The sequence below is a fragment of the Lepidochelys olivacea genome, assembly GCF_965140295.1.
Source record: "Lepidochelys olivacea isolate rLepOli2 genome assembly, chromosome: 2".
Taxonomy (NCBI): Eukaryota; Metazoa; Chordata; order Testudines; family Cheloniidae; genus Lepidochelys; species Lepidochelys olivacea.
Window position 1 is genome coordinate 148619920 of NC_140412.1, and position 26585 is coordinate 148646504.

Here is a 26585-nt window from a genome sequence, read left to right on the forward strand (position 1 = left end):
AGACTTTATATACACACAGAGAATATGAAACAATACCTCCTCCCACCCCACTGTCCTGCTGGTAATAGCTTATCTAAAGTGATCATCGGGTTGGGCCATTTCCAGCACAAATCCCCCACACAAATTCACTCTCCTGCTGGTGATAGGAAATGGCCCAACTTGATTATCATGCACATTGTGTAAAGAGTTGTCACTTTGGATGGGCTATCACCAGCAGGAGAGTGAATTTGTGTGGGGGATTTGTGCTGGAAATGGCCCAACCCGATGATCACTTTAGATAAGCTATTACCAGCAGGACAGTGGGGTGGGAGGAGGTATTGTTTCATATTCTCTGTGTGTATATAAAGTCTGCTGCAGTTTCCACGGTATGCATCTGATGAAGTGAGCTGTAGCTCACGAAAGCTCATGCTCAAATAAATTGGTTAGTCTCTAAGGTGCCACATGTACTCCTTTTCTTTTTGCGAATACAGACTAACACGGCTGTTACTCTGAAACCGGTCATAAAAGAATATGACTCTTGTGATGGGGCAAGGCCAGATGGCTATAGGAAAGTACTGGGAGGCTGACATATTAGACCCAGGCTAAACAAATCCCTGTTACCAGGGTAAGCAAATGACAGTTGCTCCAGGTCAATTAAGACACCTGGGGTCAATTAAGATCCTTCCAGAAAGTAGGGAAGACAGCTAGGTTGACTGGGACACCTGAAGCCAATCAGGGGCTGGCTGAAACTAGTTAAAAGCCTCCCAGTCAGGTTGGGGCACATGTGTCAGGAGCTGTAGGAGGAAGCCGTGCTGCTGGAGAAATGGAGCAGTACAAACCCTATCAGGCACAAGGAAGGAGGCCCTAAGGTAAGGGTAACGTAGATATTGAGGAAGTGGGGCTGCTGTGGGGAAGTGGCCCAGGGAATCGTACTCATCCTGTTTCCAAAAAGTCAGCTATCATGAGCTGCTACTATCAGGGTCCCTGGACTGGAGCCCAGAGTAGAGGAGTGCCCGGGCTCCCCCTCCCCTCCCTGACTAATGTCTGAGACTGGGAGACAACAGAGACTGTACGAGGGAGGGTGGCTTCTCCTCACCTCCCTTGCTGGTTTATGATGAAAATGGCTCAGTAGGCTGTGACCCTTGCCTCTAGAGGAAGAAGGGGTTCGTAGACGGTCACAGTGAGCCTCTGAGGCTAGCAAAATCCGCCAGGAACCGCAGGACCCACTGAGATAAGGTTGGAGCTTTGCCACACTCTCTATTTACCTTATAATTTCAAATTATGTTGCAATAGGGACAGATTTTCAGCTAGTTTCAACCTGTCCTCTAAACTTGCAGGCATAAATCTAAATCAGGTAATTCAGTAACTGGTCTGTAATGTAAGTTTAGAGGCTGCAGCACAAAGTTTGGTTTAGAACAGTCAAATTTATAGTGTAATAGGTTAAAAACAGTTTTGAATTCATTTAAGAGTGAAAAATATTTAAAAACTTAGAACAAACTAATATAGTTAGGAAAAAAAATGAAAAAGTAAAATTAGTTTTGTTGCTTAGCATTCTGTAATTTTTTATTTCTCATAACACACACATCTCAAGTCTGGCCATCTAAGGATGGGCTATCACACTTGTTTCCACTGATCAAGAGGTAGCTTCTAAGAATTCCTCTTGAAGATGTTTATTCTTTGTTCTGTCAGTTCCCTCTGCTGGAACATGGATGGTACAGGCAGAGTGAGCCCTGAAAAAGAGCATCTTTCAGATATTGCATGCAAGCAGTTTTGTCCATCAGGGATCTAAACCATTTGTGCTGAGAGGGCAGGAAGTGTCATGCTGTCTGGAGTGGCTCACGACTGAGAGTGTCAACCTCGGGCAGACCATCAAAAAGTGGGCAGAAACTCCAAATTGGCTGTATATTCTGTAATTAGATTTCACCAACCCAGTAAGAAGTGTAAACTCCTAAAGCACTATAACAGTCTTACCATGGAGTCACAGACAGTCCCTTTAGGTATTACAGTCTATCTTGACACCCAGGCAAGCTGGACTATGTGATAGATGGTCACTTTACACCAAAAGTCACAATAATATTCAGGTTACTCCCAGTGCCAAAGGACCAGTTACTTACCACAGGTCAATTGTACTCAGCTCTCAAACCAAAAACAACACCTGTAACCAATCCTGTAATAAACTACCTAAGGATTTATTAACTACGAAAAGAAATGAGAGTTATTTACAAGGTTAAAACATGAAACATACACACGCACAAATGAGTTACAGTCTAAGATTTAAGAAGATAATATGAAGCTGCTTATTGTAGAAGCTTGTATGTCCTTTAGGGCTGACCCATGCCAAGCAGCATGGAAATCTCTTGCTTATGTTTAGGGATCTTTGCCCTTCAGAGTCCAGATAGCATAAAAATCTCAGTATCTCCTTGTCAGGGATTTTTTATTGCCTTCACCCCAAATTCCAAGCCAATGGGATAAGCTCATGTGCAGGTCTCCCCTTCCTGGAAGGAGTGAGGAATGCAATCAATGTCTCTGTCCTTTGATGGAACACAATGCCTCATTTACCTCCAGTGAGGCATCTTGTCTGCAGGCTGATTACTTTACCTTAATGCTTCTTTTCCTGTTTGGTGAGTTACACAATTACAGAGGTTTACAATGTAAACAAACACTCAATATAACTTTATACCAGGGACTACATATATTATAAGTAGGATTAATAAATGCAGCATCCAACAAGTATTCCATAAAGTCTAAACATTGAACATATTCCTATAAATACTAATATCTGTTTTAACTATACTAACCCATACGTAAGCCAAACTGATTTCCAGCTATGCATTTATCAGTGTTCATTGAGGCCTGGGGCGTTGGCATGAGCTGACACCTGCTCTACCAGCATCACAGGAAGGATTTGTGTTCAGTGTATGCCCCAAAGTGCCAGGATACTGTCATGTTGTCTGAGTTTTTGTGAATTCCACAGATCCTAAGATACCACACCCTGAAAGTGAGCTTTCCAGTCAAGCATGGATGAGTCTTTTGTGACCAGTGCAAATGGAGTTGGATGGCTGAATAATATTCCTGCTAATTCATTCTCTGTAGGCATCCACCAAAAGAGTTTTTGCAACACTTTGATGGGATAGTCATATGTCTCTGCTCTGTCCTTGTCTGGGGTGTGCACTTGGGCCAGCTAGTGTTGTACGGGTCTAAGGTGAAGCCTTGCATGGAGTATCAAATGTAGAGATCATGATCATGCACCTGACAAATCTGAGGGTGAACCTTGTTTTTTGGCATATCTGATGCTATAGGATCTGTATAGCTTGTAGTACCTGAAGAAATCACTCTTCTGGGAGGAAAACTCTTCCTATGGTCAATTTTTGACACAGGACCAAGTGTGATTTTTCCAGCTGCTTTCCAATCCTTGCACATGAAATCAGTGGCAAATTAGAGCTATAGAGTGAAGGAGCTCCTGACATGAACTGGCCTTGAGCAACCTGTCATCCAAGCAGGCAAACACAGTGCACCCCTTGTTTTCTCAGATGTGTTGATGCTACTGCCAGACACTGTGAACATTCTAAGCACAGTAGACAGGTCAAAGAGGGTAAATGTTTATTGAAAGTGTTTGTTCTCAATGCAGAAACAGGTATTTTTTGCAGGTAATGCCTATCTGGAAGTAAGAAACCTTGAGATCGAGAGCTGAATACCCGTCTTCTTGGCACAGGGAGGAGATGGTTATATCTACAGACAGCGTTCTGAACCTACATATCTGTTCTGTTGTCTCATGTATAGGATTGGGTAGAGGCAGTTTCCTTTCTTGTGGATCACAAAGTATTAAGTAGAAGCTCTTCCTCAGAAACTTCCGAGGAACTCTCTCGGATAGGAGGCACCTGACAACTCTTCAAGAAGAGGTCTCATGAGAAGGATCCTGGAAAAGGATTGGGAAAGGTGAGGTTAGGAGATGTTCTGGTGATGAATTCAATGGAGTAACTCTGACATACCCAGTGATACAATGTGATCTCATACCTGGCTTTGCAGATGACCCCTAAACACACACACACACACAATAAAGAGGCTGTAGAGAAAGGGTATATTGTGCAGGATGCTGATATGTGGCTCTCAATCATAATGTCAAACCTACAATTTAGAGGCAAATGCAGCAATGTGGGTGGAGCCAATTCAATAGGTCTTCTGCTTCCCTTGCTATTTCAGGGAATAAACTGGGTGAGATGCTGGCTATGCTGGTTGACAAAGCTGGTCTGTAGTATCTGAAGGAAGTGTACAATCATGAGTCCTTGAGAAGGCTGAGTTGAACCAAAAGGACCTTATGCAAGTTCCTGAGAGTCTTGTAAATTCTTTCACAGAAAATGTCTTTTCCATCAAAAGGTCCTCTATTAGGCCATGCATCTCAGGAGTAAGGCCTCATATCTCAACCAGAAGTGTCTCTTCACAGGAGATCCCAGTAGCTGAACAGGGAGAAGTGTCATAAGCTGGCTGAAGTCCATAAAGGGTCAGAGGCTGCAATCTTTCCTTCTGAGGCTAGATCTTTCACCAGCTATTTCCTTTCCCTCGGGGACCAAATCCAAGTAGCTTCCCACAGGCCATACTGGTAATGTGCTAGCATTCTTTGATAGCTGATAGTATGCAGACCCAGAGAAACATGCCTTAATGCTGACACAGTTCAGTCTACATCCTCTTTCAGTCACAGAAGAGGAGTGAGAGGTCTTTGTGCTCGGATTTCTCAACAATTGCTGCAACCACCAGGAACTTCGCATTGGAGTGGTAAAGTAAGAAGGAAAAGTCCTGAGTAGGAATCAGATACAGCCTATTGTATCTACTGAAGACTGCTGACGATGATGAGGGGGGTGTAAAGCCAGACATTTCCAGCTGTATCAAGTAGACACTGTAAGTAGGTAGGAAATTTTAATCTTCAGTTTTTGGCAGAAAGATGTGAAATAAAGGACCAAGTTTTCAGTTGGCGCCTCAACAGTGTACAGCTGAGTCTATTCGCCATCCTGTTTAGCCATTCTTGAAGCTAGTGGAATTCACCTGGTGGGGATGTAATGTTCTCACATCTGGTGATGTTTCACTAGTAATCTGCAGGGATATCATCATCATCTTTCATGTAAACACCTCCCATGGTATCCAGGTTTGTAGGTCTCTGGTTATCTGGAGTTGCAAGTAGCAGTAGCAAAACTGGTGCCAGAGCCAACGGGACCTAGGCAAGACCACTGGTTGCTTAGGCTGCAGCACAGGCTGAGGTGGTGCTGGCAGGGCCAGGTTTGGTGCCAGCAGGGTTGGACATTGTGACAAAGGCACTAGGAGCTGAGAGGGAAGAGTAGTGAATGTGCCCAAGCATGGTAAGCATACTGAGGCCATTGATGGTGGGCCTGATAGTCTCAACTGAGCCAGATCAAAGAGGCTTTTGCCATGTCCTATAGTGCAGGCTACAACACATTTTGCTTGGGCCAGTGTAGAAAGTCCCCTTAATCATCTGGTACTGAAGGGGTATTTGGTGAAATCAGGTGATAGAGTGTGGAGGAGGCTGGAAAGGTTTTTCCCCCTGGCTTTTCAGAGATCAAACAGCCTGAAAATTGAAAGTAAAGTCAAATGCTGATTGTGGAGTCTCAGGGGTCTGATACAAAAGATGACCCTTTGGTCTCAGCAATACCCAGTGCACATATGGAATATGCATTGGGGAACATGGGCTCTCTTGTGGTGCCACAGGTACTTGGAGGGTTGAGTTGTTTCTTTGTTCAAACTTTCCTAGGATTGGTTGGAGTCTCTTTATCCAAACTGTCTCATTCAAGTCAGATCTTGTTTCTTCTCTGGCTTCTTGAAAGGAAGAACAATGCTATGGCAGCAGAGTGCCTGGTACCAAAAAGGAGTGAGCTGCTGATGGAGCCACTTCCCCTTCAGTCCAGTGAACTCAGAGCACCTGTGCACATTTTGACATTGCTGACAACTCTCAGTACCAAGGACAACTCCCGAAGTTAAGAAGATGCTGATCATAGCAAGGCCTTTGAAGATCCAGCGTCTTTCTGGATGTTGGTGCCAAAGACAGCAACAACTTGGAATTCAGCAGGGGTGAGGTTTTGCCCACTTAGTGGAGGAGGGCTTCGTGCTGACATGGGTCTGTGAGGGCCCACATTATCAGCCTGGTTGACTGTTGCAAAGACTGTAGGTATTAGCACCTCCCCAGGCAGGTGCTCTCTCAATTTAAGTTGCTGTTACCAGTGTGTTCTAGAAAGGCCTTACAGACTCAGCTCTGTAACAGGCTGCAGTCCTCACCCAAAAATACTAAACAGTGCACATGAATGTCCAATTTCAGGTATGTAGAACAGCAGGTGGTCCAGAGCTTACAGCCCTTTTTAGCCTCTGTCAGTCATTATAGTTGTGCAGCCTCCAAGCCAGAAGAGAGCAGTCCTTTTTTCTCAGAGGGAAAGGGCTAACACTGACTAAACTAAACTAATCACTAGCGAGGTTCATAACACTCTTTGCTATGAAAGAGAAGAAACAAACAGGTGAAGGCCACAATCCTTTATATGACACTTAGATGTTTAAGATTAACATCATTAGGGGAGCTTATGTAATCCTAACTCACATGGCTTTGGTGGAGGCTCTGTGACTCAACACAAGGGGGCACCATATCCTACAAATGGGAATGCACAAAGGCCCTCCAAGGCCTACAGATTTTACTTTTGGACTCAATTCAGTATTTCTTAAATAAAACAGATTCACTGAGTAGAACTGAGAGCAAAATTTAGTACTCCAACACCTAAATGCTGTGTTAGATGATACCAGTTTATCTTGTAAAGAAGCAAACCAAAGATCAAGTTGCAACTCAGTATATTTAATCAGAAGAGGCCCTATACTTCCCCCCAACCTCTGGATGTTGTTGTAGCCTTTGTAGAGCAGGTGACTCAGATCAGCTAAATCACAACTCCCTACCAGCCTGGAATATAGCAAGTTTTATTCATCTGAAAGTATCTTGGCTACCTTGAAACCCTGTATGTCTCTCTCTCTCTCTCTCTCACACACACACACACACACACACACACACACACACGTGTATATCTCATCTTCCCCACTATTTTGCTCTGTGAAAACAGAATTATAGATAGTTACTCTTATCACAGCCAACATATGCAATTTCCTTTCTAGACCATATCTGGACTTAGAACTAAATAAAAGCAATATAGTTGACTGGTTCCAGTGAAAGTCTATTCCCCTTAGGTATGAAGTGTAGAACTGGCCTGAGGACTATCTTTTCAGGAAAAAGCTGTATGAATGTTACTTTAATGAAAAAGCTTCCAACCCATTGACTCCCTCAGTAATTTAATTATCAGAAGAAAGACTGTAGGTTACAAAATAGAGATACTTCTGACAAGGATTAAAATCAAACTTTCATGAGAGCTTCCTATAGAACGTCAAAGCCACCACTGTTTCAAAGGCTGTGTGATGACAGGTGGCTGCTCCAGAACATTGACTTCAAGGAAGGGTTAACAATGGCTTTAAGGAAGTGAGAGATATGAGCATTTAATAAAATAGAATGAGGTTTGTTACAAGATCAAAAACCTGAACCTTTAAGAAACTGATTTTCTGACCTTTTTAATACCTCCTAAGATATACTCCAAAGTGTCCATTAGGTGGAGAATCAACTCTATCAAAAGCATGGCATGAAATCTTTCCTAGACTTTAGCAGAAATAAGGCATGCCTTAGGAGATTCAACTGTTCTGGTTCCAGCTGGACAGCTTCAACCAATATAAATCAGAGTAAGTACATGGACCTTGAAATTGAAGACAATCCATAGTCCATTGGCACATGCATTAGCCTGCAGAATCAGGGTCACTAATGATAGTCATGGATACATAATCCTTGCACACTTTTCTGTCTCTCAGAGGGAATGAAGGAAAAAAGCATGCAAGAGAATGAGAGTCAAACTATCTTCCATGTATGCACACATGTGGATATCATGATGGGAAGAGGAGGTTACTTACCTGTAACTGGAAGTTCTTTGAGACGTGTGGTCCCTACCTGTATTCTACTGTGATTATGCATGCACACTATGCATCCGGATTCTGAGAATTTTAGAGTAGTGTCTGATGGTCCACGCATGCGCCCTGGCTCACCTTGTGCCTCTGTCTGAGGGGATAAATGGCAGAGCAGACCAACCACCACTCCAGTTTCTTTTCTGGCATGAATTAGATAAGATCCAAAGCAGAGGGGAAGGAGGGTGGACAGTGGAATACAGATAGGGGCCACACATCTCGAAGATTCTACAGTTACAGGTAAGTAACCTCCTCCCCTTCTTTGAGTGATGGTCCCTATTGTATTCCACTATGGGTGACTGACAAGCAGTACCTAAGTAGGAGGAGGGTGCAAGGAAGTAGACGGTAGGGCTGAGTGTAATACCGCCATCCCAAAGGAGACAATCAGCAGACGAGTCCTGCACCAAGGCATAATGTCTTGCAAATGTGTGAACAGAGCCCCAAGTGACCACTTTATGGATGTCCAATAGGGGTGCCTCCTGAAGAGACGCCATAGTTGTTGCTTTTGCTCTGGTGGAATGAGCTCTTACCCCATGGGCAGAGGGGAAGGTTTGATAGCGAATGGAGAACACAGCCAGAAAGCCAATCGGAGATTCTGTGGGTGAAGATCATGTGCTCTCCGACTCTTTCTGCTACAGCAACAGTCTCAGGGATTTCTTGTTTGCTTTTGTTCTGTGCAGGTAAAAGACGAAGGCCCACCAAACACTAAGGGAGTGGAGTCTTTGTTCATCTGCAGAAGCATGCAATTTTGGGAAGATCAGAGGTAAGTGAACTGATTGGTTACAGTGAAATTCTGAAACTACCTGGAGGTGAATTTGGGGTGCAGACACAAAGAAACCTTATCCTTACAGAATACAGTGTATGGAGAATCTGCCACCATCACTCCAAGTTTGCCAGCTCTTCTAGCTGAGGTGACTGCTACAATGAAAGTGACCTTCATTAAAAGGAGAGACATGGAGCAAGAAGCAAAAGTGGGGCGGGAGGGGGAGAGAGCTGTGTGTGTGTGTGTGTGTGTGTGTGTGTGTGTGTAAAAAGGCTTCTGAGTACTGAGAGAACAAGGTTTACGTTCCACAGGGGAGTAGGCTTCAGAATAGATGGGAAGGTTCTTAGTAGGCTTTTCCAGAATCTACTGGTCAATGGATGTGTGAAGACCAAGTAGCCCTGAGGTGGATGGTATGCAGTGCTCGCGACCAAGTGGACTCTCAAGGAGCTGATGTACAAACCTGATGTATTAGATATAGTCCAAGATGAGAGGAATATCTGTAGTTTCTGGGAGAATGCCTCTTTGATGTGCCAAAGAAGAAAAGTGCTTCTATTTAGCTAGGTAACATTTTCTAGAGTCCTTTCTACTATAAAAGAGGATGACTTGTATGGCTGTGGAGCATGAACGTTCTAAGGATGATACCCATTCAAATACCATTTGTATTTGTTATTTGTTGGGAATCATTAGGAAAGGGATAGATAAGAAGACAGAAAATATCATATTGCCTCTATATAAATCCATGGTATGCCCACATCATGAATACTGCATGCAGCTCTGGTCACTCCATCTCAAAATAAATAAATAAATAAAGATATTGGAATTGAAAAAGGTACATACAGAAAGACAACAAAAATGATTAGGGGTATGGAACAGTGTCCGTATGAGGAGAGATTAATAAGACTGGGACTTTTCAGCTTGGAAAAGAGATGACTAAGGGGGGGAGGGGATATGATAAAGGTTTATAAAATCGTGACTGGTATGGAGAAAGTAAATAAGAAAGTGTTATTTACTCCTTCTCATAACACAAGAATTAGGGGTCACCAAATTAAATTAATAGGCAGGAGGTTTAAAACAAACAAAAGGAAGAATTTCTTCATACAACTCACAGTCAACCTGTGAAACTCATTTCCAGAGGAAGTTATGAAGGCCAAGACTATAACAGGGTTCAAAAAAGAACTAGATAGGTTCATGGAGGATAGGTCTATCAATAGCTATAGCCGGGATGGGCAGGGATGGTGTCCCTAGCCTCTGTTTGCCAGAAGCTGGGAATGGGCAACAGGAGATGGATCACTTGATGATTAACTGTTCTGTTTATTCCCTCTGAAGCACCCGGCATTGGCCACTGTCTGAAGACAGGATAATGGGCTAAATGGACCTTTGGTCTGACCCAGTATGACCGTTCTTACGTACCATGCCCTGAGGCGGAGTGGATGTGGACCCACTGGAGTGGATTTGATTCTTGCTGTTCCACTGGGTCAGGAGCTTTCCAAATGAAGAAATGTTGGGAGGATGATTGGTGGTTGGGATGCCATGCATAGGAAGTTTGGAAACCAGAACTGTCTAGGCCAGTATGGTGCGATCAAGATGACCCATGCTCTGCACTGCTGAGCATATTTTGAACAGAACTCCGACCAAATAAAAAGCAGAGTGTTGCCCTGGGAGCTGCAATTCATCAAAGAGGAGGTCATTCTGGCCCCTCCTTGGGAATCCTGACACATGAAGCCATGACTACCTGAGCATGACAATGGCAGTAGCCATAGCTCTAGAGGAGGTATCAGCAGCATCGACTGCAGATTGGAGTGCAGTCCTGGCTTTCAGTTTGCCTACATCTATCAGAGCTCTGTCCTGCTGTGGAAAGCTGTCAGTAAACTCCACAAATTTGGTCTAATTCAGGAAATCGTACTTAGCAATTAGCACCTGATAATTGGCTATCCTGAACTGGAGGCTGGATGATGAGCCTAACTTTCTCACTAGCAGATCCAGGCGTTTGCCCTCTTTGTCAGCAGGAGTAGACTGGGGATGTTGCTGTCTAGCCCTTTTAGAAGCGTCATGGACTGCCGGTGAGTTGGGAGCAGGATGAGAAAGCAAACATTCCCCTCCTTTGGTTGGCACATAACAACGCTTCTCTGCCCTTTTGGGGGTAGGAGCACAGGGGACAAGTGTGTGCCAAACTGTCCTAGCTGCCCCCAATATGGCTTCATTAATGGAGAGAGCTATTTTGTTGGGTCTGGATGAGTGGAGAATGACTAAGATTTTGTGCTGAGAGTCCTGGATCTCCTCAAGAGGAATCTGAAGCTCTCCAGCAACTCTGGGGAGAAGGCTCTGGAACTGCCTGAAGTCTTTTTGGAGTGGGGAGGAGATGTAGGAGTTACCTCTTCATCCAGGGATGAAGATGGCAATCTTTCTGGTTCCAGCTGAACTGTCTGATCCAGAGTGCAATGTTCCTCCTCCTCCTCCACCGAATCCAGGGGCAGATCTGAGGATCCCCTTAGAGGGAAAGCAAGGGGTGACTCCCTGGCAGATTTGATCAAGACTGCAGGGGGTTACTGGTCCCAAGGCCCCCAGTACAATGAGTAGGAGGGGTCAATAAGTCGTCACAGGGGCTCCCATGGCATGGGATACCAGTGGCTGAGTTAGATGAGGCAGAGGTTGGTCACAAACCAGTGCAGGTCTTTTGGGCAGTGGAGGACACTTGGACAGGGGGAAAGGTTCATTGGGTGGTTCAGAATCTCCCAATGAAGAGAAGGCTGATTCCAGTTCCAATAGCACTACCTTCAGTGCCATTGGAGGGGAAATGTATTCCATGAATGGGACAGGTGATAAACTCCTTCCAGTGGTTGAGTCCCTCGGAGGTGGTGATATCTCCCTGGAGACTAAAGCAACCAATGGAGGAGGGGATTCCAGATTCAGGAGAGTAAAAATGTCCTGTGAGGTGCGGCAGTGAGAAGGAAGTGGAGAGGCGATCAATCTGCCCAGCCCTTTAACCCTCAGATGCAGACATGAGGTAAGCCAGGACCCATGCATCGACCTGACTGTGCTTTCAAATTCTCTGGGTCCAGACACATGGTGCGCATGCATAACCCACAGTGAAATACAATAGGGATCATCACTCAGAGAAGAACAGAGACTAAAGTCTTTTGGAATGGGATACAAATAGCCCCTCCACCCCATTCTCTGGGGCAGATACCATCTGTATTTGCTCAAATATTTTCTGATTGAATTTCCATTCTTCTCCTTCCAGTTCTCAGCAGTTAACCCAGTAAACTTGCATTGCCCTCTACATAAGCAGCCCTGACTGAACAACCCTGACTGGCATATGACCCAGAATCCAACTGGTTTTGAAACTTAAAACTGACAGGTTAGAACAGAACAAAAGAAGTCTAACTAAGCAGCCATGGCTAATATGGCGCATTAGATTTAGTGCATGTTGCAAAGACCTTGGAATTATGTGACACTGCTTCCCATTAGTGCTATCCCCCCTCAGAGTCCCCACCAGGCCCCTACAAACGGAGCAGCAACCTCCAATCTATTTAAACATGAAATTTAACTTACTCTGAGCTAAAATTTTCAACTTTGGGGGTGGAAACGAAGATATTTGAAGACGAAGCAGCTCTTAGAAATGTACTAGGAAGGAGCTTCTGGTTGATGTTGAAGCCTTGTTGTTCAACAACAGGCTACTGGACAGACTACTGGATATGAAGCACTAAGATGTTGAATGATGAAACTTGCTAAATGGGCACCCAGGTACATTGTGTACTTGCATGCCTGCCTCAGTCTTGCTCCTAGTGCAGAAGAAAGACCTAGGGTCATTACTTGGAATAGTGTTGGATAGAAGCACAGGATGTATGGCTGTATAAGCATGTTGATAAATGAAGCAGAGAAAGGCTATATCTACACTACATCAGTCTGGACTACAGGGGTGTGAAATGCAGCATGCACAAAAGTGCTGTGCTGTAACTACCCCATGTGGACACTGCTACTGCCAACTAAAAGGTGCCTAGTTTGCGTTAACATAGTTCTGAAAAGACTACATCACCATGAACTACGCCAGGGGTGGGGAAACGTTTTGGCCCGAGGGTGCGTCCCCAAACAGCCTGGCCCCCACCCCCTATCTGCCCCCTCCCACTTCCCACTCCCTGACTGCCCCCCTCAGAAACCCCGACCCATCCAACCCCCCCTGCTCCTTGTCCCCTGACAGCCCCCTCCCAGGACCCCCCGCCCCTAACTGCCCCTCAGGACTCCACCCCATCCAACCCCCCTGTTCCCAGTCCCCCAACCCCTATCCACACTCCCATCCCCTGACAAGCCCCCCGGGACCCCACGCCTATCCAAGCCCCTTGTTCCCCATCCCCTGACCACACACCCCCACAGAACCTCCGACCCATCCAACCGCCCTCTGCCTGGCCCCCAGGACCCTCTGCCCCTTATCCAACCCCCCAGACCCCTTACCATGCCACTCAGAGCAGCATTTCTGACAGCCATGCTGCCCATCCAGAGCCAGACATGCTGTCACTCTGCTCGACAGGAGCTCCCAGCCCCGCCGCCCAGAGTGGTGCCCGTGCGGCAACGTGACTGCAGGGGAGAGGGGACGGTGGGAGAGGGGCTGGGGGCTAGCCTGCCTGGCCGGGAGCTCAAGGAATGGGCAGGATGGTCCTGCGGGCCGCATGTGGAGATGGACTTGGAGTTGCTGCTAGCAAGAGATGTAAAGAGTAACAAGAAGGGTTTCTTCAGATATATTAGCAACAAGAAGAAAGTCAAGGAAAAAGTGTGGGCCCCTGACTGAACGAGGGAGGCAACATAGTGACAGAGGATGTGGAAAAAGGTAATGTATATAATGCTTTTTTTGCCTCCGTCTTCACGAACAAGGTCAGCTCCCAGACTACTGCACTGGGCAGCACAGCATGGGGAGGAGGTGACCAGCCCTCTGTGGAGAAAGAAGAGGTTCAGGACTATTTAGAAAAGCTGGACGAGCACAAGTCCATGGAGCTGGATGCGCTGCACCTGAGGGTGCTAAAGGAGTTGGCAGATGTGATTGCAGAGCCATTGGCCATTATCTTTGAAAACTCATGGTGATCAGGGGAGGTCCCGGACGACTGGAAAAGGCTAATGTAGTGCCCATCTTTAAAAAGGGGAGGAGGAGGATCTGGAGAACTAAAGGCCAGTCAGCCTCATCTCAGTCCCTGGAAAAATCATGAAGCAGGTCCTCAAGGAATCAATTTTGAAGCACTTAGAGGAGAAGAAAGTGATCAGAAACAGTCAGCATGGATTCACCAAGGGCAAGTCATGCCTCACTCATCTAATTGCCTTCTATGACGAGATAACTGGCTCTGTGGATGAGGGGAAAGCAGTGGACATGTTGTTCCTTGACTTTAGCAAAGCTTTTGACCCAGTCTCCCACAGTATTCTTGCTAGCAAATGAAAGAAGTATGGGCTGGATGAATGGACTACAAGGTGGATAGAAAACTGGCTAGATCATTGGGCTCAACGGGTAGTGATTAATGGCTCCATGTCTAGTTGGCAGCTGGTATCAAGCCTCAAGGGTCAGTCCTGGGGCCGGTTTTGTTCAATATCTTCATTAATGATCTGAAGGATGGCGTGGACTGCACCCTCAGCAAGTTTGCAGATGACACTAAACTGGGAGGAGAGGTAGATACGCTGGAGGGTAGGGATAGGATAGAGAGGACCCTAGACAAATTAGAGGATTGGGCCAAAAGAAATCTGATGAGGTTCAACAAGGACAAGTGCAGAGTCCTGCACTTAGGACGGAAGAATCCCATGCACCGCTACAGACTAGGGACCAAAAGGCTAGGCAGCAGTTCTGCAGAAAAGGACCTAGGGGTTACAGTGGACGAGAAGCTGGATATGAGTCAACAGTGTGCCCTTGTTGCCAAGAAGGCTAACGGCATTTTGGGCTGTATAAGTAGGGGCATTGCCAGCAGATCGAGGGACGTGATCATTCCCCTCTATTCGACATTGGTGAGGCCTCATCTGGAGTACTGTGTCCAGTTTTGGGCCCCACACTACAAGAAGGATGTGGAAAAATTGGAAAGAGTCCAGCAGAGGGCATCAAAAATGATTAGGGGACTGGAACTCATTACTTATGAGGAGAGGCAGAGGGAACTGGGATTGTTTAGTTTGCAGAAGAGAAAAAATGATGGGGGATTTGATAGCTGCTTTCAACTACCTGAAAGGGGGTTCCAAAGAGAATGGATCTAGACTGTTCTCAGTGGTAGCAGATGACAGAACAAGGAGTAATGGTCTCAAGTTACAGAGGGGGAGCTTTAGATTGGATATTAGGAAAATCTTTTTCACTAGGAGGGCGGTGAAGCACTGGAATGGGTTACCTAGGGAGGTGGTGGAATCTCCTTCCTTTGAGGTTTTTAAGCTCAGGCTGGACAAAGCCCTGGCTGGGATGATTTAGTTGGGGATTGTTCCTGCTTTGAGCAGGGGGTTGGACTCCTGAGGTCCCTTCCAACCCTAATATTCTATGATTCTATGAGTGTGCCTTACTGACAAATTTAAAGTCGAGATCCAGAAATAGGAAGAAAACTCTGACTTGCTTGGCAATCACAAGGAATCTGGAAATAAAAGCCTCTATCAGTGGTGACTATAATATATACTCTCCAAATAGAAGTTTCTGCAGATTACAGATTACAGGAACAGATTACAGATTTTAAAGGAGTTTATAAAAGGGCTTTCTGAAACTCCATGAATCATCCCTCTTCTTTTTTAGAGCCCATTTCTTGGTTGGGTAACTGTCACCGAAACAGAAAAAGGGTTTAACTCTTGTTGAATGGACTCCTGGATTAGCAAGATACAGTGGAAAAGCCTGACTGAGGTTCTGGGTCCCCATTGGAACAAAATTAGGTAAAGAACTGAAGAGTTTACCAAGCCTGAAAATTCCAAATTGTGGTGCTGTAGCTTTAAGCTTCCCAGTAATCCCCAGGATGTGTGAGGATATTGCCTTGCTGAGAGCTGATCATTTCTTTTTAACTCTTTAAAGGAATTCTATTAACTTCATCTCACTAAAAGCAGCTTCAATGAGATTTGCCTCTGGAAGTGGTATCCAGACAGACCTCCAGGATAAGATTCTACATAAAGAAGTATTGCAAAAAAGAACAGAAAATCTGGTTGTCTTATGAGGCTACATTTTGGAAGCACTAGTTGCAACCTTGTAGCTAAAGCTGTTCTATTTTGCATAGAAGGATTAAACCTTTGCTTTGCATAAAATATAGTATCCAGTATTAAACCTGGAGCAGCTGATAGGAGATTTGATGAATAAAGAATTAAAGGAAGGTAACATAATGCCAATGAACATGGGTATATGGAAAACAGACACCGTGAAACTAATTTGGTATTATTTTTTTTTTAAAATGAGATGACAAGTTTAATTGATAAAGGTTATTGTGTTGATGTAATATACTCAGTCTTCTCTAAGGTATTTGATTTGGTACTGCATGACATTTTGATTAAAAATGCTAGAATGATATAAAATTAATATCACAGTGAATAGATTAAAAGCTGGTTAAATGATAGGTCTCAAAGTGTACTGTAAATGGGGAATCATCATTGAGTGGGTGTGCTCCTAGTGGGGTCCTGGAAGGATCTGTTTTTGACCCTATGCTATTTAAACATTTTTATTAATGACCTAAAAGAAAAAACAAAATAATCAATTATAAAGTTTGCAGATGACAAAAATTGGGGAAGTGGTAAATAATGAAGAGGACCAGTAATACAGAGCAATCTCAATTGGTTGGTAAACTGGACTCAAGCAAATATGTATTTTAATACACCTATAACTGTATACATCAAGGAATGAAGAATGTAGGCCATTACATGATGTGGGACTCTACTCTGGGAAACAGTGACTCTGAAAAAGATTGAGGGGTCATGGTGAATAATCAACTGACCATGAGTTCCCAGTATGACTCTGTAGCCCAAAAGGGTTAATGTGTTCATTAGATGCACATAAACAGGGGAATCTCGAATAGAAATAGAGAGGTTATTTTACCTCTGTATTTGTCATTGGTGTGATTGCTGCTGGAATATTGTGTCGAGTTCTGGCATCCACAATTCAGGAAGGATGCTGAAAAATTGGAGTGAAATCAGGTAATAGTCTCTGGAATAATAAAAGGATTAGACAACATGTCTTATTGTGATAGACTGAGCTCTTTGAGTCTATTTAGTTTAAAAAGGTTAAGGGATGAATTGATTGCAATCAATAAGTACCTAGATGGGGATAGGTGTAACACAATCCAATGTCTAGAAGTTAACGCTAGACAAAAAATTAAACTAAGGCATAAATAAGATAAAATAAATAAATAAAATAAGGCATAAATGTTTAACAGTCACAGTCATTAACTATTGGAAAAACATACCAAGGGGTGTCATTTTTATATCAAGATTGGATGTTTGGTCCCTTCTGGCTTGGAATCTATGAAACTTACAGCATTTATTCTGAATTTGAATGGAATATCTGAGAATTTACAGGTAAATCCTTTAGTTTATAAATTAAAATGAATGTAAAATTTGGTCCCCTTTGACACAGATGTTAAATTTTAGTCTTTATTCCAAATTTTCTTAACAATAGAATAAAAAACACTTCAAAATTTCCACAATGAAAGTTAATTAAAATGTTATGCATAGACTATATCTGAAACTTAATTAAGTCTTGATGGCTAAGTTATTAACAGCTGTTATATCTCAATGTTATGATTATATACGATGCAGACAGATTCAGATCAACAGCTCAGATAACCCCAAAGTGAGGCCACTGTGACTAGAGCGGAGAGAAATTTTTTGGCTGAAACTTTTTTCACCAACAAAAGGCAGATTTTGTGACACAAACATTTCATGAAAGTTTTGCTGAATTGTTTGTGCAAAAAAAACAAATGCTGAAAAAGTCAGCATTTTGTTTTGACATTTTCTAAATGAAACATTTTTAGTTCAAAATGACATTTGGATTGTTTTTAAAATAAATAAACTGAAGGAATTTCAAAACAAAAAATGCTCAAAATCTACATGAAACATTGCACTTGAACTGAACTTTTACATACTTTTTTAGAATTGTCAGTGAATAAAAAAAATAAAAATCCATTCTTCACGCAGGTCTAACTGTGATATCGCAGCTAATTTGCATGAACAATTTTTTTCATATTGACTCAGTAATATGAGGGAGATTAGACATACGTCAAGAGTTCTCATTGGTAGATTACCTAGCTTAACTGTATTTTATATGAAGAATCCACAGCGGCAAGGTAGTTGGGTATCAGTGCTTGACAGGTTCCCAGCGGCACTGCGCTCTCAGTTTCACTGCATTTCACAGACATCAGGACTCAGCAATCAGGCTCCCCTGCTCCCCTCTTCAGATAGCAACAGTCTCAATAAGTCAATGCAAATTAAAGGTCAGATTCATCAATATGCTTCAGATGCTTTACCTACTCTGGTGATTCAAAGTAGCCATAAATCTAGCATAACTGGTGCACGCTGACTACTATGGCATACCAGTGAAGCTCCTTTTAACAGCTATTTTTTATTAAAGAAATTGATTTAAGGCTAATATGATGTATTTTACAATAATTAGATGTGACATGGTAGAATTTTCTATTTTTTGTTTTGTGTTCATGTGTAAACGTTTTCATAATAATAGTACTAATACAGGAAATTCCCAGAAAAAAGACTATGTTAAAATGGATTAAAGCTGAGAGTATGTACCAATAGTTTTAGAGTAAAAGTCATTACAAGGATGATGGAATTATTGCTGAACCACGCATTATAAACCCAGGAAAGTCAGAGTTAATGTTACACTGAAAAGAAACCTAAAAATTTTTGTTAAGATAAGAAAAAAGAGAGCCTGAGACATAAGCCGTTGTATCAGAGGCCTGGTATGAGGCAGGAGCTGCTCACAGAATCTGGCAAGAACAGGACTGACTGCAGAAATACACATTCCTAAGAAGCACTAGTGACTGAATGCTCACGCAAACACATCCCGATATCATGTGGCACCAGAACATCCCGATATCAAGGATGGTATAGAAACATTCCCCAAGGATAACAGGAACACACTGACACCTCTTAAAAGATAAGGTCAGGATGACAGTATGTAATAGAGATGTTTTGATCAAATCATAGAATATCAGGGTTGGAAGGGCCTCAGGAGGTCATCTAGTCCAACCTCCTGCTCAAATCAATGTGTACAATGTGATCGATGATAACTAGCAATGCCACAGGGCAGTAACTAACTATGTCAGAGGGGCAGCACTAATTTGTTTGTATCGGGGTATAAAGATGTACCTCAGAGGCGGTATCTTTGTCTAGCCCTTCACTGAGCTGGTCCATTGTTACGGGCATATATGTATTAATGGTCCAGTAGAGTCTGTGGGATACTAGTATCATGCTTTGTCGACGATTAACCTGGCTGGGTGCCTTTGTCCCTTAACAGATCTTGTGGTCACTGGGTGGTTTGCTCAAGGTCTGCCGTGCCAGCTGTCTGTGCAGGGCTGGGGCAGCACACAGAGGGAATACACACACCTAGCCAAACATCTAACCACACTTTGCAGGCACAGCCATAAACGAATGACAATCAGATTATGTTTACACACTCCCCCACATCAGTTCAAATCCTCACCTGGGCCCTGACTTGTCATGACACCCCTAGTAGCTGCTTCTATGGGGACTGAACAAAGGAACATAAGATCTAAATGCATAAGTCCCTACTCCTTCAGCTAAAGAACAAGGACCATACAAAAGTTAGTGGGCTCAAGTTAATGAGTGAAATTCCATGGCCTGTATTATATAGATCAGACTAGATCAGAGGTGGGCAAACTACGGCCCGCAGGCCACATCCGGCCCACAGGATCATCCTCTCCGGCACTTGAGCTCCCGGCTGGGGAGGCTAGCCCTGGCCTCTCTCCCACTATCCTCCCTCCCCTGCAGCCACGCGGGCACCACTCTGGGCAGTGGGGCTGTGAGCTCCTGGTGCCAGTATGTCTAGCTCCAGCCAGGCGGCATGGCTGCCAGACATGCTGCTCTGAGCGGCATGGTAAAGGGGTCGGGGCCAGGGGGTTGGATAAGGGGCAAGGGATCCCTGGGAGGCAGTCAGGGGCCGGTTGGATGGGGCAGAGGTTTTGCGGGGGGAGGGCAGTCAGGGGATGGGGAACAGGAAAGGTTGGATAGGCATGGGGTCCCATGGGGCAAGCGTGTGGATAGGGGGCAGGGGATGGGGAACAAGGGGGGGTTGAATAGGCATGGGGTCCCAGGGGGCTTGTCAGGGGGCGGGGTATAGATAGGGGTTGGGGGACTGGGAACGGGGGGTTGGATAGGGGGTGGGGTCCCAGGGGGCAGTTAGGGGTGGGGGGGCCAGGGAGGGGGCAGTTAGGGGACAAGGAGCAGGGGGGGTTGGATGGGTTGGAGGTTCTGAGGGGGGCAGTCAGGGGGTGGGAAGTGGGAGGGGGCAGATACCGGGTGAGGACCAGGTTGTTTGGGGAGGCACAGCCTTCCCTACCTGGCCCTCCATACAGTTTTGCAACCCCAATGTGGCCCTCAGGCCAAAAAGTTTGCCCACCCCTGGACTAGATGATGTAGTAGGAGAGAGAGCCTGGAGCACTAAGCCTGGTGCAAGATCTGAGACCTGACCCAGAGGCTGTGAAACCAAAGTCAGGCCATGTATTAAAGCAGATGCTCACAAGTTCACTGTCTGGTACATGAACTTGGCAACATTGTTGCTAGGTACTAGATAGTTAGATAAATATATTCCAGCTATTACAGATATATCCCAAACTAGTACAAGATCAGATGGTTTGACAAAATAATAAAGAGGTTTTGTCAAAGATGTTTTGTCCAAGGTATCAGGAACAAGGAGAAGTAACAAACAGATATCATGAAACATGAAAGATAGTATGTAAATTGTTTATCCCAATTGTTTGCACTAGGACTGTACCTTGAGGGCAATAAACCTGGCCGAGTGCCGTTGTTACCAAACTGAGCCTGTGGTCTTTATGAGTAACACTGAGGTCTGCTGAGTTAGCAGGCTGCAGTATCTGCTAATACTGATAACACTGGAGCTCCAAGGACGGAAGCACTGAGCAGCCTGAACAGCATTACTGAGGCAATGGCATTTCAGCCCTCTACACTTAACAGATGACCTAATGGTCCCTTCTATCCTTAAAAATATATGGAAGTACAAGGCAGCAGCAGGCTCAGAAATCTCTGTGTGTTGTGTAGTCAGTCCAGCAGGACAAAGAGCCAGATAGGTTAAAGTATATTATATTTACATCTTCTGAAGCCCTCAATTATTGTGGTAACATGTACATCTAATACACTGTCAACTTAAGCGTCCTGCCTTTGGATTGATGACTGCAGCAGGAAGAGATTTTATTATAACTTGTATTATCAGAACTCTTTTGGTTGTGACATTATTAACACGTCTTATCAGTGTCCAAAATGTTAATTTTTAAAACCATTAAAGGGGATCATAAAACATGCTGCAACTTCTAACGAAGTTTTCTCTAAACTATATATACTAAAGAATTACATACATAAGTTTCATATCTCATATGGTTTTATTATAATTTACAAGGGGTCCAAAAACAATGTTGCATGTAATGTTTTTTGAAATAAAACTCTAAGCTCAAACTGAATTTTCTACAATATTTTGAAGGAAAAGAAAAATCAAATAAGTTCACAAACGACAATCATTTTTCATTAATTCTCTCGCTCCAAAACACAGTTTATAGATAACTGTATCAGCCCCACTAAAATGAAGAATCTGGCACGGCCTCTACCATGGTGTCACTGCTACTTCACCATATTGCACTGGAAATTTTACCTAAATGGCTGACCAGAAAAACCAAACCCCTAAAACAATATTATATACATAACATACAACAACAAAACTATGTTAGAACAACATTATTTAGGCAGCAAAGTTGAAGTATTCAAAAATTAGGAAATTCCAGACTGAAGGTTACACAAGAAACCTTAAGTTGGCTCCACCACATGTCCATCCTGTGTACTGAATGAGGCAGGGGTCCTATGCAAAAAAATAGTATATAATCACATAATTTAAGACTGTATCATAGTGCATGTGCCCTGCAGAGTGGGGCAGGGTGTCAAGACAAAGAATTAAGGTTAATTGTAGGCAACTGCAAACCTGGAATTTCCAAATTTTGGAGTGCTTCATTCTGCAATCTAAAATGTTATTTTAATTTCCTATGTTTGGTTTTGCTTTAGAGGAAAAAGCTACAAACAAATTCTACTATGTACAAGTACAAGCTGAGCCCTCCCCAACCCCCCTCCCCCCCCCAAATCATGCATCATTAGTACGGTTAATATTTTGTCACAGTTATTTTAGTAAAAGTCATGGACAGGTCATGGGCAAGAAACAAAAATTCATGGAAGGCCGTGACCTGTCCAAAACTTTCACTAAAAATAACCGAGGGAAAGAGCTGACTGCAGATGGGGGAATGACAGCCTGAGCCCCACCAGAGAGGGACTGACAGCTCCTGCCACTGCTGGGTGGGGGAGGGAAACAGCTTCCACCCCAGCTCCAGTCGCTGGGGGTAGGGGGACAGTTCCAGCCTCAGCTGCTCACAGATCTGGCCCTGGCCACAGGAGGGTGACAGCCTCAGCCACTGGTGTGGACAGCTCAGCGGTAGCCATTGGGGGAATGGGGACAGTTCCAACCCTAGCGGCTGATAGCTCCAGCTCTGGCCCCGCCCCAACTGCTGACAGCTGCGGCCCAAGCTGTGGGGTGGGGACAGCTGCAGCCACTGGAGGGAGTAGGGGGGGGAACAGCTCCAGTCTCAGCCACTGTGAGTTCAGGGACAGCTCCGGCCCTGGCTGCTGATAGATCCGGCCCCAGCCACTGGCAGCACCTCACCCCATCAATAGGACAGTGTGCATTGCTGCTGTTGTTCTAGCAGTAGTAACAGATTGGACTTAAAATGCTTGTATATTTAGGGGTTCTTTTTACTATATTTATTTATTTATCTGCATACTGCCAAAATTACTCTGAGAAACAAAAGCAAGAGAGAAGAAATGGCGTTTTGTAATTGTTTATATTTTAGCAAACATTGAACAGAAGTTCCAGGGAGAGAGAAAAGGCACTCAGTTAGCCCCGTCCCAATTATCAAAGGCCTGCGGCAAGCAAAGAAAAGGTCATAAGGATCTCTTATAACGGAAAGTGTTAGGCAAACTAAATAAAGGGGACACTACCAGCTCCCGCTCTAATATATGAATTAAGAATGAACTTATTTGATTTTCTTCCTCATTTGAAGAGAAATGTCTCATAACAGTTACCTGTTCAACTACTATGGCATTTTGCAGCGATGTAGTCTCTTGCAGATGGGACACAAATAATCTCATATGGGACATAAAATCCTTGAAAGTAGAAACCTGTATACCAAGAGTAAAGAAATGATAAAATTCAGCAAAAGATGTTTTAGTTAACAACAGTAATCAATAATCCTTGCAAGGTGGGGAAAATACCAAAGAAACCCATCACAGTAGCATTTAACTTCAAGAAGGGGAAACTACAAATAAAAAAGGAAGCTAGTTAAATGGAAATTAAATGGAACAGGCATAGAGTGAAATGCCTGCAAACTGCATGGATATGTTTTAAAAACACCATTATAGAGGCTCAAACTAAATTTATATCTCAAAATAAGAAGAAAAACAGTAAAGGACCAAAAAAAAAAAAAAAAAGGCCACCATGGCTAAACAACAGAGTAAAAGACGAGGTTAGAAACAAAAAAAGGCATCCTTTTAAAATTGGAAGTCAAATCCTATTGAAGAAAACAGAAAGGTGCATAAATTCTGGCAAGTCAAGTGTAAAAGTATAATTAGGCAGGCTAAAAAAAATTTGAAGAGCAACTGTAAAAGATAAAAAAATTTTGCTGTTCATTTTTGTAAGTATAAGAGAAGCAGGAAACCTGCCAGTCAGTGGGGCCATAAGACAATTGAGGTTCTAAAGTTGGACTCAAGAAAAACAAGGCCATTGCAGAAAAGCTAAAGAAGTTCTTCGCATTGGTCTTCACTGTGAAAGATGTGACGCAGATTCCGAAACCTGACCCATTTTTTTCAGGTGACAAATTTGAGGAACTATCCAAGACTAAGGTGTTAATAGAGAAGATTTTGGAACAAACTGATAAATTAAACAGTAATAAGTCACCAGGACCAGATGATGTTCATGCAAGAGTTCTGTAGGAACTCAAATGTGAAACTGCAGAACTACTAATTCTGTTATGTAACCTATCGCTTGAATCAGCTTCTGTACTGGATGACTGGAGAAGAGCTAATGTGATGGCAATTTTAAAAAATGGCTCCAGAGGCAATCCTGGCAATTATAGGCCGGTAAGACTGACATCAGTACCAGGCAAATTGGTTGACGCTATAATAAAGAACAGAATTATCAGATACATAGAGGAACATGATTTGTTGGGGAAAAGTCAACATGGTTTTTGTAAAGGGAAATGTCTCACCAATCTATTAGAATTTCTTTGAGGGGGTCAACAAATCTGTGGACAAGTGTGATGCAGTTGATACATGGAATTTCAGAAAGCCTTTGACAAGGTCCCTCACCAAAGGCTCTTAAGCAAAGTAAGCAGTCATGGGATAAGAGAGAAGGTTCTCTTGTGGATCAGTAACTGGTTAAAAGACTAGAAACAAAAGAGTAGGAATAAATGGTTAGTTTTCACAGTGGAAAGAAGTAAATAGCGAGGTCCCTACAAGGGTCCATACTGGGACCAGTGCTGTTCACCCTATTCATAAACAATCTGGCAAAAAGTGGTAAACAGTGAGGTAGCCAAGTCTGCAGATGATACAAAATTACTCAAGATCCAAAGCTGACTACAAAAGAATCTCACAAATCTGAGTCACTAGGCAATAAAATGGCAGATAAAATTTGATACTGATAAATGCAAAGTGATGCACATTGGAAAACATAATCCCAACTGTACATACAAAACGACGGAGTCTAAATTAGTTTTTAGCACTCAAGAAAGAGATCTTGAAGTCTTCTTCGATAGTTCTCAGAAAACATCTGCTCAATGTGCAGCAGAAGTCAAAAAAAGGTAACAATGTGAGGAACCATTAGAAAAGGGACAGACAATATGACAGAAAATATCATAATACCACTATATAAAACCATGGTATGCTCACACCTTGAATACTGCATGTCGTTCTCCTTGCACCATCTCAAAAAATATATATTAGAATTGCAAAAGGTATAAAGAACAGCAACAAAAATGATTAGGGGTATGGAACAGCTTCCATATGAGGAGAGATTAATAAGATTGGGACTGTTCAGCTTGGAAAGAGATGATTCAAGATGGGGAAGGGGATATGACTGAGGTCTATACAATCATGAATGGGATGGAAAAAATGAATAAGGAAGTGTTATTTACCCCTTCAAAGAACACAAAAATACACAAACAACATAAAAACACAAAAAAATGGTCACCCAATTAAATTAGTAGGCATCAGGTTTAAAGCGAAGAAAAGGAAGTACTTCTTCACACAATACACGTCAACCCATGGAACCTGTTGCCAGGGGATGTTGTGAAGGCCAAAAGTATAACTGGGTTCAAAAAAGAATTAGGCAAGTTCATCGAGAACAGGTCCATCAGTGGCTATTAGCGAAGATGGTCAGGGACGCAACCCCATGTTCTGGGTGTCCCTAACACTCTCACAGCCAGAAGCTGGGACTAGATGACAAGTGATGGATCATTTGATAATTGCCCTGTTCTGTTCATTCCCTCTGCAGCATCCAGCACCAGCCACTGTTGGAAGACAGAATATTGAGCTAAATGGACCAATGGCATGACCCAGCATGGCTATTCTTATGCTCAGTGGGCCTAATTCTGTTGTGCTACATTCCAACCCATTAACTTAACAGTCATTAAAACAATGGAAACTCAGAATGTCAGCCCAGATACAGTTTTCATATCACAAAGCAGAAAGTTGTTTAACACACAGCATAAGTCCTTTGTTACCACAATCTTGCATCATACTGTGACAGGCTGCAAGGGCAACAACAGCTACCTAGTAAAGAGGTAACTCAGACTTTCCCTTACTACTCACCTTGCAAAGGTGATCGGGGGAAGAAGACAGAAGAATAGCTGTTGGGAAGGTTGGGGGAACAGGCCTTGTCTCCTCCAGCAAGTTTCCCATATAAACTGTGGTTGTAGGTTTTGTTTTTTTAAGAATCTCCATGTATGTGGTAACTAGATAATTAAGCTAAGGCTTATTAATTAAAAAAGGATTAAACAGATATGTCCCAATACAGAAAAATGTTACTAGCAAGAATAAGAAATTAACTAGTCATACGTGTCTTCTATAGTATTTTCTGATTTGTCCATTCATGGTAATCTTGATCACTGCATAACGCCGTATGCAGTAGACTGTTCTTTTCTCAGGATCTAGGATTTGTGAGATCACTTCCACAAGTTTATCATGAGGAATAGTATCATAAGCCCCAGTGACATCAGCCTGAGATAGAAAAAAAAAACAAAAAAAAAAAACCCATATTATGCTACTGTAAGTACCAAGGCTTTGGAGCTGTGCTCTGGCTCTGCTCCAGCTCCAGGCAAAAACCTGCAGCTCCACTGCTCCACGCTCCAGCTCCGGCTCGTACACATAACAACAAAGCTAAGGTAAAAGGACAAAATTGCACAGAATGTATTAGGCCGGAGGATGCCTGTTGGGCCAGTTAGTCCAATTCAGTGACAAAAATGAAAGACTACTCTGTGTTCTTTATGTTGAATAATCTATTCCCATATTCAGACAAGTGGGGATATCCAAACCA

General features: G+C 43.4%; 1 protein-coding gene across 8 annotated transcripts in view; it reads right to left on the bottom strand.

The window, feature by feature from the left end:
- Window positions 1-26585, bottom strand: part of TERT (telomerase reverse transcriptase) — a 138230-nt gene that overhangs the window by 89349 nt on the left and 22296 nt on the right. For all 8 annotated transcript variants that reach the window (XR_014710625.1, XR_014710626.1, XM_084621794.1 and 5 more), the window contains exons 6-7: window positions 26108-26269; window positions 23081-23176 (exon numbers count right to left, since the gene is read on the bottom strand). Coding sequence is in view for 6 of the 8 variants with exons in the window: in XM_084621794.1 (XP_084477920.1) it covers window positions 23081-23176; window positions 26108-26269 (258 nt within the window). In the remaining 2 variants the exon portion in view is untranslated. The remainder of the gene's footprint in view (window positions 1-23080; window positions 23177-26107; window positions 26270-26585) is intronic.